Source organism: Ixodes scapularis, unplaced genomic scaffold (genome assembly GCF_016920785.2).
Source record: "Ixodes scapularis isolate PalLabHiFi unplaced genomic scaffold, ASM1692078v2 PGA_scaffold7__128_contigs__length_106722199, whole genome shotgun sequence".
In the NCBI taxonomy this organism is placed as follows: domain Eukaryota; kingdom Metazoa; phylum Arthropoda; class Arachnida; order Ixodida; family Ixodidae; genus Ixodes; species Ixodes scapularis.
The window spans coordinates 25,469,886-25,480,457 of record NW_024609882.1 but is presented as its reverse complement, the minus strand read 5'-3'; the positions used below and the strand labels follow the sequence as shown (position 1 = coordinate 25,480,457).

The following is a 10,572-nucleotide window of genomic DNA, read 5'->3' as shown; positions in this document are numbered from 1 at the left end:
ATTATCAGAATTCACAACCATGACTGAAGCAATAAAAACTGATTGTATTGTAATGGGTGGTGATTTCAATCTCCCTAATTTTGACTGCAACCAACAGGGCGCTTTTTCTGGCGCAACTCGAGGGCACGCTACAGTTATGTCCAATTTTATGAATTTGTTTGCACTCACTCAGACTGTGTTGCAGCCAACTCGAGGAAACCAAGTTCTAGATCTTTTTCTCACAAATGAACCAGACCTGTTACAATCTACCCTAGTAATACCAGGTATTAGCAATCATGACATTGTTGTTTGTGAAATGAATCTAGGGCACATAAAAATTGACAACAGCAGTACTAGACGCATTTACAATTATGCGAAAGCCAACACAGCGGAGATTTGCAACGCGCTAGGCTCGTACTTTATAGTTTTTGAAACACTTGCTGAATCTTGTACTGTAAGCGACCTTTGGATATTTTTTAAGAGGAAGATACTAGAACTTCAAGAGCGCTTTGTCCCTACTTGGATCCTAACTATCAGACGAAATAAAAGCAAGCCTTGGTTTACAAAACAACTTCAAAGGTTGACACAGCGAAAACAAAGAATTTATCGTGCATTTAAGAAAAACCCGATTGCTGTAAATCTCAACAAATTGAAAGCAATATCCAGCGAATTAAAAACTAAAATAGTCGAAGCGAAATGTGTTTACTTTGAATCATTTCAGGGTAAAGTTAAAGAAAATCCGAAAGAACTTTGGAAGTACATTAAGAAAAATAAAAAAGATAACGTATCGGTTCCTACTCTTCTAGATAGTGACAATATCATTAACAAACCTATTGATAAAGCGGAATGTTTCAACAGTTATTTCAGCTCCGTATTTTCGTTACCAGTGGCAGATAATGTCCGAACTGAAAGGCCTGTTTGGGGTGGAGTAGCGCCCATGGAAGACATATTGTTTGATTCACATGGGATAAACATTTTACTGGAGCGATCAAGTGTTTCAAAGGCTGCAGGCCCGGATGGCTTACCAAATGCCCTGCTAAAATCCTGTGCACGTTCGATTACTCCATATTTGAAAGTGATTTTTGAGAAGTCTTTGCATGATTGCGCTCTTGCTAATGACTGGAAAATAGCGTCTGTTGTTCCCGCTCACAAATTAGGTGCTCGTAATGTTATTTCAAATTACCGTCCTATTTCTTTAACTTCCGTTTGTTGCAAAATTCTGGAACATATTTTATATACGTCTATTCTAAAGCACATTGATGGTCATTCTTTGTTTAACCCATTTCAACACGGCTTCCGGAAAGGGCTGTCGTACGTGACACAGTTAACAGAATTCACCCACGATATTGCACAAGCACTGGACAACCGTGCAACTGTAGACTGTGTCTTTATAGACTTTCGGAAAGCATTCGACTTGGTTCCCCATACATTATTGGTGCAAAAATTATCGAATTTTAATATTAACCCTAAAGTTATTTCCTGGATTGCTGAGTATCTCCGTGAAAGGCGTCAGTACGTCGTAGTTAGTGGTGCAGCATCGACAATTGCTGATGTGACATCAGGGGTGCCACAGGGATCAGTCTTAGGACCTTTACTTTTCTTAATTTATATAAATGATATTAATGAAAACGTTACGTCGTGTATGAGAATGTTTGCCGATGATTGCGTACTGTATAAAAAAATAACCTGTGAAACTGATAATCAGATAGTACAGAATGATTTAGATGCAATATACACCTGGTGCGAAAAATGGGGGATGAAACTGAATCTAGATAAAACTGTGTCCATGACGTTTTCGAGAAAGCAAGTTAAAACTAATTTTCGTTATGAAGTCAACAATATTATTTTACAAACAGTGTCTGAATATAAGTATTTAGGCGTCTACTTCACAACCTCGCTGAGTTGGCATCGACATGTGGATTTCACTATTGCAAAAGCTAGCAGATCTTTAGGGTTCATAAAGCGCAACACTAGACAGTTTCCGCATGACATCCGAGAACTCTTGTATAAAACTAATGTGCGCTCCATACTAGAAGATGCCTGCACGGTATGGGACCCTCCGACAAACACCGACAAAGAGAAAATAGAGAAAGTGCAAAACCTAGCCGCTCGGTATGTGTTAGGAAAACCAAAACGGGGTGGTGATTTTAGCGCGACGCGTGCAAGACAAACATTAAAATGGGACACACTCGAGCACCGTCGAGCAAAGCTTCGTTTAAAGCTTTTCCATAGCATATATCATTCACAATCTGGTATTCCATGCGAAACCTATATTTCTTCACCACATTATGTATCTGCTCGTGTGGATCATGCCCACAAAGTGCGTGAGCTTAGATGAAAGACTGTAGCATACAGTAGCTCTTTTTTCCCTAAAACGATTTCCCAATGGAATCGGTTGCCTTCAACCATAGCGTCTGTTATAGACAATGATGCTTTTTATGCTGCCCTAGAAACAGTCACGTCATTCGATTGAAAAGGTTCATAGCATGATTCTAATAATGTTTTTGTAAAACTTGTTGCAATCTGCTCCGTGTGTCGCGATAGTTGTGACTTTGTTGTTTCATGTTTGCGAAATCCTTTTTGTTCGATTGGTTGTCTTTTTATGAATGTTTCCAATGTAGTACCTGTGACTTCATACTTGATTTTTTGTGTATAACCCCCCCACTGTAATGCCGAAAGGCGCTGTGGGTATCAAATAAATAAATAAATAAATAAATAAATAATAAATAAATAAATAAAACAACGCAGGAATACACGTCTCTAATGGGCACTTCCGCCCACAGCCCCGGACCGGAAGTGCGTTCAACGCGCCACCACCGCGGTGTGACGTAACAGAGATGAGTTCGTGTATATAAGGCTCTGGAGCAGTCAGTGGGACTGCGATTCATGTCTTCAGTGCAAATTAAAAAAATATCAGGTGTTCAGTGCTTCGCGGTGTTTGTGCTCGTTTCTAATGTGTAGTTGTGGAATGTTATGTAGTAGTGCCTTCAAATACCACAGGAACCATTTACTAAAAATATATTACAAATTTGGCGTGTTTTGTTTTACGTTATTTTGCTGCAGCTAATTTGGAGGAGAGAGAAAAGCCATAGTAAGCTTCCAAAACATTGTTGGATGAATAGCTAAGCTGTAAAGAATTTTTTTCTTTTTAATCTTCTCTAGCTTTTCAGTCGAAAAACTGTAGCCTTTCTATTGAAAAAGTGAAGAAGAAGCATCTTGGGAGCGACAAAATGTCTGTAGACTTTCTTATTACAAAGTGGGCCAATATTCAAAAGGTAGTCAACAGAAAAGCTTGAGAAAGTCAGATGAAAAGCTATTGATATTTTTTATTCTCTAATGACTTTTTTCAACGACTTTTCAACGGAAAAGCATCACGGGAAGTCTGTTGACTTCCATTAGAAAAGTGGGCCAAAATTCAAAAGAAAGTAAAGAGAAAAGCTGTTGACATTCTATTTCCTTTATTGACTTTTTTCAACAGCTTTTCAACAGAAAAGCGTAACAATTTTTTTAAGGGTGGCAACAACTGCATCGGCTCTAACGAAACCGGTTTTTACCCCGTTTTGTTGGAGCCGATGCAGCTGTTGCCATGGTAACCCGTACGCCGCAAGCCGTTGCAGTCGTGCTCGGTCGGACTCGCGCAAGTGTGTGAACCAACCCTTACGCTTCTGTGACAGATCTTTGTGTAAGATTATCTTCTCGTCAAATTTCCCCCTCTCCACTACAAAAACAACAAAACGGTATTCCAGGCGTTACCAAAAGAAGTAACGCAATACGTTACTCATTATTCGTAAAATTACAGAAACTCGTTACCGACCTACGTTCCATCAAACCAAAGATAACGCGTCACCACAAAGAAGTAACGGTATTTTTGAGTTTTGAAAGTTATGCAATTAAAAGTTTTACCATTCTGACAAACAAAAACTATTATGTCCATGCAGAAACATAACACCTTGTCTTTTCTAATGATTCCATCTGAATACTCCCGAGATAAACTAGAAGGAAAAAACCGAAAAACGAAAGCATTCGTAAAATTCGGCGCCTAAACACCCGCCTTTTTTCCCAGTTCAAAAAAAAAATCTAAGCGTAATATTTTTTTTTTTTTGGAAAGAAGGTGTTACGTGTAACGTAACTACCTTTCTCGTGACTCTAAACTAGTAACGTAATTATGTTATCGATTAAAATGTTAAAAAATGTAACCAGTATGTTACTAAGTGAAAAAATTAACACGTTACAAGTAGCGCCATTACTTGTAATGTGGTACCGCCAACGCTGCAACAAATACGCTGCTGCGTCTGCGTGCCGTTAGCCTTGAGTAGAACCGCTCCCCAAATGCAGCGGCTGTGGTTGACTGCAGAGTTCCGGATCTCCTTGTGGTTTCCATAGAGCTAAACGAGACGGTGAAAACAATCAACGTAAACTCCCCATCATCGACGCCCGTCCCATCTTATCGCTTTTCAGCAAAAATGATTATATGCCCATGCACCTTGATTACATCTCTTCTGCAATTCACTTAAAACACCATGACATCAATTATCGCCACTTTTTTGTGCAGTTTCACCAATTAGAGGGACGACTGATGTCACACTGCAATAGCACGTGGTCTCAGTCGCAAACTTGGGCACGCCCTTTTTTCACCGAGGCTCGTTCACTCGAAAACCACTCTTCGGTGCCAGGAAACGTATGACACGAGCTCTTTTATGCACGAGATAAATGTTCAAAATATGTTGTTTCTGACGTAGTTTGTTATATATTTAAGATCACTCTTCCCGCTGTGATGCTGTTTGTCAGTCACCATCGCGGATGACTAAAAGTGTGTTTTCATTCCTAGACGCCTGGAGCACGGGAGAACGTAAAAATTTCCAAATTATTCCCGGTAAAAGCAGCGTTTGTGCGTTCTCGATGGGCATGAGATGCAGAAAGTTCAGAGCATCCAAAAGCACGGCGGTCCTCTCGCTTCGTGACCCATATGCGAAGAGAAAACCAGGCGTGTTGATAGTTTATCTCGCATTCTGAGTGGTTGCGGAGATATAATAAAACGCAGATGAAGGAGATATAATAAGACGCACTCAGAATGACATGTAGAAGTCATATTCTTGTACAAACTCGGCAACGCATAAAGCTTGGGGCAACTAAAAATTCACTACTCTATAAAAGATGGCATCGTTCATAAGTGCTGAAGGATTTGTAAATAGGTCATTTCTTTTCAAATGATGAGTGAAATCTCAAGGTAAATGTCAGAAATACGAGCACACAATCTAACGCATTCTAACGACTCAGAAGCCAAGAATCAAGCAAGTGAAGCTGGCAGTATTTTAACGTTTTGGAATCGGAGACATAAATAATAAACCCATCCCCCTCTCTAAATTCAGAGAATCATAAACCTGGTATATTATTTCGAAGCAACTTTTGAGCAATTTGTTCTCTTGTTTGTCCTCTTTCTCACGTTTTTTTTCTTTATTTTATTCTCGAGTTTTGAAATCTGTGACGTCAGGCGGTTTTTTCTCAAATTGTGTTTTAATTGTTTGCTAACTCACATTATATATGCTTGTTCTTGGATACATCAAAGGATTCCCGAAGACTATTCCGTGTAGTATTCACCTCGAAGAGCTGTTCGGGATTGTGCTCATGCATTTTATGTAGGCTTGTATGATTTCGAGCTTTCGAAGCGATAGGCTTCCTATAATACGACTTGACGTAAAAATTTACAAAGAGAACCATGATGAGAATCGTTTGCACAATACCCGCGACAATAAGGTATCTGGGGAAACCACAATCAACAAAAAGCGGAATGGACATGTGAATTATAAAAATAACAAACTGCGCAATCTGCATCATGGTGAGGTACCTCTTCCACCAGAGGTACTGTGCGACACTGGGACCCAACGTAGCGAGGAAGTAGTAAGTGTACATGATGACGTGGACGAAAGCGTTCATGGCAAGCCCCAGAGCACCTTGTCCCTCTGGAGCGAACAGCACAATAAGCCATGCGTTCGCGGCAAACAGGGCGTGATGGATGACATGAAGGTGAGTGATGTGCGTGAACTTCTTGCGCAGCACGAAGAAGACAGTGTCCAGCAAGTCGGCGTACCGGACCGCCAAGTACCACCATCCGCTCTTGTAGTATTCGGCAAGCTGGTCGTCCATGTAACCTGTGATACCTTGGCACCAGAGACTGTAGCGGCCTCCAGGAAGGTAGGTGTTGATAAGAACGATGTAGAGGAACCTTGCGTTGAGGATAACCATGGCGACGTTGTAGAAGCGCATGAGGTTCGTGATCTCAAAAGGTTTCCTGTTCTTCATCCATCGCGGACCCGCGACTTTGACAAAATACAGGTAAGATGCGATCATTGGGAAGACAAAGAAAGGGTTCATGACCAGCGGATAATCTCGGGTCCTGGGGTCGCCCATCTGTTGAATTTGGCTCAGGAATATGAATGGGTTCATGTTGATTTCCTTGTAAGAAACGTTTGTTCCGTCGGTCATCCGATACGAAGGCGAAGAGAACTGCAGAAAGAAACAAGGGATATTACAGCGTTAATGATAACCCACGTCCCACGTACTATTAGGGCACGTTGTACGAGGAACTGCGTGAGCATTGTGCAGCTTCGGGAATCATCTTTGCTGCCAACACGTTTTTCGTTTCCGCATGAAAACCTCTTAGTTTGAATGACACTTTTTTATTTCTTAAAGTCTCAAGTACCAAGATTACTTTCGAATAAAGAAACATATGCTTGTTTATTGAGTAACCTTGCTTGCGCAAGCACAAAGGACGAACACGACGGAGTTAACAAGTACAAGGATAAGCGTTCTCGTCCTCTGTGTTGGCGCAAACAGGTATACGCAGTACCTTGAACCAAGTACCAAACGGTCTTGCTAGTTTTACCATTGTTTTGTACCACCTGAGACTGGGTGGAGAACTAGAAGAACCAAAAAAGAAGAGGACAGGAAGAGAAAGACAGAAGGCGTCGTTTGAAACTGGTAGAACATGGCAAATCTACACCAGCTCGCCTGCAGCATCATAGTCTTGCTATATATATATATATTTTTTTTTTGGAATTTAATTCGATTAGATCACAATCCGTTGACAAAGTAAGCGTCACTACGGCACCCCACCGATAATTTATTTATCATCTCTCGCCGTATTCATTAAAACACTTCCGCGATTCTTTCCCCACGCACACGGAATCCGCGTTGCTACCCCATTGTGCTTCGCCACCGTCCACGCAGTGAAAACCATTTTCTGTTTTCTCAGACTCTACACTTCCTATTAAGCAGTCACTAACATGAGCGTGCATGGATGATAATGAACTCTTAAATGTGACAGGACTGCAATTAATTGTTAGCCCGCAGCAGCTCTTACCACATTTGCATTGACTGTCCATAACCTCAGTTCAGTGTACATGTGAAAAAACATATTTGGAAGACTGTCAAATAAAACTTAGGCTCACGGACATGTCTTAACTGAATTTTGTTATTTATTTCGACCTCATGGGCGTGACGAATATTGTCTATAAAGGTGATGATGTCGAGAAAGATTTTATGATTGATGTAACAGATAGTTCTTATAGTATGATATTGAATGAAATCGTTTTCTTACACGAAAGCTCTTGCATTAATGCTTTAGGAGTAGAGATTTAGGAGTAGAAAGCTGACAAAGAAATAGCTTGTCTTCTTATTTAATATAAGGCGTCTTTTTTTTCTTTTGGGAGGGGGGGTGTTTTTAAATGGCTGAATACTGGAAGCATCAATGCTGTGGAATCCACAGACATTCGTGACCGGTGATAAGCATTCTGTTCAACGCTTCAAACAACATGGATGCCCTATTATCGCTTTCGTGTCGCACGTTCTCGCGTTTTGCACCCTCAGCCAATTCTCTGACATATGCTGCCCCAATGTCAACATTGTTGCTTCTTTATACTTGTTAAATTCATAAATAGATTAAAAGAAGTTTAGGGTAAGTACCAAATACTGAGAAGGTTTGGTCAATCATAAATTATGGTTCTACCGTAGAGGGAATGGAATTTGTGCCATCTATGTGGCTAGAGCGCAGCTGAACGAATCCAGGACCAGACGGTTTCTTTTTTTTAGCCGTGAACCAGTCGCCAAGAGAGCAGAAGTTGATTTCTATATCAGGTGGACGCATACTTCATATTTTATTTAAAATTATAACGAGTCAATAGGAAGGCTTTGCCTCTTAAAGTTGCTACTCCGAAACCAACGTGAAAGAGATACTTACCTTAACAAGGATGTAGGCAAAACATTTGTACCCGATGACAAGGCTATGTCTCTGTCCTACTGCAGGAGCATTCTTAAATACCGTGTGAGGCTTCGACGTTTCCGGCCAATGGTCCAGCTGAACACTAACACGCACTGTCGCCAAGATGTGCACTTTTGTTGAGTGTCTGGCTGAAACCTTTTTCTACAATAAGAGCGCAAGAGCTGGTCGTTGAGAAAATACGTACTCCTCTTCACAAAAATCAGCTTTTATACTTACGAAACAATTACCACGCGGAAACAACAAACGTTTTCTACGTCCACAACTTTACTTCAGCTATGTCCTCTGCCTTAATTGCAGTACTAGTATTTTATACTCCATGACAGGATACGTATTTTTAATATGGAAAGAACAGATCCAAGATATCCTGTGCGAAAATTTGCAGCCAAAAAAAGAGCTTAGGAATACATTATGTCCCCTAATACACAACACCATTGTATCAGCTTGTTTACTTCCAAAGCGCGCCTGTGCTTTCCTCGAATAATGTTTCTCGTTTCAAAAACCCATCTATTAATTCTTGGTGACCCTCGGGATATTTTTCGCTTCTCTCTAATTGTGGAGGTGCTGAAGGCGTTTTCTCCACTCCAACACCCCAACAGCACTTCGCCCAATGACGTTTAAATACCCTACGATCCGGCATTACGTCATGCCCAACGACACCGGAAGAAGAACTCAATCCTTGTCTATCATGCGCACCGACGCTGCTCTCATCGTCCGCTCGCCGCTTGGTCGGCTCGGTCGGTTCAGTTAGGCTTAGGCTACGTCTGCTCCGTGCCAGCGGTCTGCTCCGTCTGCTCGCTGTCACGGCTGGCGTTGGACACGATCGGCGCACCCAAATAACTTTCGATGCCCACGCGCAGTCGCAACACGGCCAAGGGCAGCGAACGCGTGTCGAACGCCTGTCGAACGCCCGCTGCAAGCAGAGATTCAACCGCATCCTCACCCCTGTGTTTTAGATGCGGAGCATCTCTTGCTCGGGTCTATGTCCCGCGGCGTCGTAGTCCGCACCAGGGTTGTAAAGTACCTAGGTACAAGTAACTGTAAATCGGTATTTAGGTACTTTTGTTGTACCTGAGGTACAAACCTAGGTACTTTCATTTCTCAGTATCTGTATCTGTATCTTAGGTACATTTTCCAGTAACTTGTAACTAAGTGAAGTTACTTTTTACAGGTACTTTTCTATTCACTTCGTCAAAATCGTAGAAAATACAATATAACATATAACTGAAAATAAATTATAATTACAGTCGTCAAGCAATTTAACTTCACGTAGTGTTTCCACGCAATTAATCGAACTCAAATTTTGCACTCTACAAAACTGAAAATGTTTGTGAAGAAAAAATAATGGGAGGATGATTAACCTTCGCCTTTAAGAGTTGAACGCGACAGGGTTATCGGGCCCCGTTCGCATGGCCTTCTCAATCGCTTCTCATGCTCTTGAGTCACACAACGACCTAGTTCTTATGATACAACACTCCCGGCGCGATCGAGGAGCCTTTACCAGTGCTTTGATGCCATTTTACCCCGCAAGGTTTATTTATGTGTTTGCTCGGCACGCGCTAACAACACTCGATGCGATAATGCCTTTACCCTGACACAGACAGACATCGAGGCTCTATAATGACGGCAGGATCGCAGTGCCATTCCCAAGCCCTCCGTTGCCTAGTCGGTAGCATGTCTGGCTCGCAACCGAAGGGTCGTGAGTGCGATCCTGCGTAAATTTTTCAAATTTTTCTTTAAGGCAAATGAATTAGTTTATCAAGTGGGATCATTTGAAGCATGCGGCGACCATTAATTCGTATGTATTCAACCACCTTCATTCCACGCATGACGTCACGTTTCACATGAGCGTTGTGGGTTGTTTGAAATTCCCGCGCGAAGTCATGTGGCTGTGACGTCACGACCCTATCGACCATTCAGGAATTTCCCGTCACGCCACCGACGCCACCGACATCCGACAGATTTTCTGTGACCCGAGCTCGCAAACGCGCTCGCCGTTAAAATATTCTCTGCCTTCCTAAAAACGAAAGAAAAAACGTGAAAGCTTGAAGACTTTCGCTCGTCGTTGAGTTGCGAAGGTTAGGTGCGTGTACACTCGACTCTTCGTTTCTCCATGCCGCCGACGTCTTCTGGGCTCGCCAATGGCTTCGATGCCAGTGCTGGCGCTGAAGGGCAAGCCACGTCAACAAGCGAGTTTGAGCGGGACGTCGTATAAACAGTGGAAGCTGTGTCCTCGGTGAGCCAATTGAAGCGTGAGAGTAAGGCACGTGAGGACTCAACTCCAATCCTTTCGGCAAGTGCTCGGCATTATGGAAGAA

General features: G+C 42.0%; 1 protein-coding gene across 1 annotated transcript; it reads right to left on the bottom strand.

Annotated features, from left to right (window-relative positions):
* Positions 1–5,514: 5,514 nt before the first annotated feature.
* On the bottom strand, positions 5,515–9,232 carry LOC8039018 (elongation of very long chain fatty acids protein AAEL008004). Its single transcript, XM_040498939.2, has 2 exons — positions 9,198–9,232; positions 5,515–6,483 (listed from the first exon to the last, which is right to left on the bottom strand). Exon 2 carries the CDS (start codon positions 6,460–6,462, stop codon positions 5,515–5,517), a length of 948 nt encoding a protein of 315 aa, XP_040354873.1. The 5' UTR covers positions 6,463–6,483; positions 9,198–9,232.
* Positions 9,233–10,572: the final 1,340 nt, after the last annotated feature.

Bases quoted from the DNA above. Each gene is read 5' to 3' on its own strand.
- LOC8039018 (XM_040498939.2), bottom strand. From the start codon at position 6,462: ATGACCGACGGAACAAACGTTTCTTACAAGGAAATCAACATGAACCCA.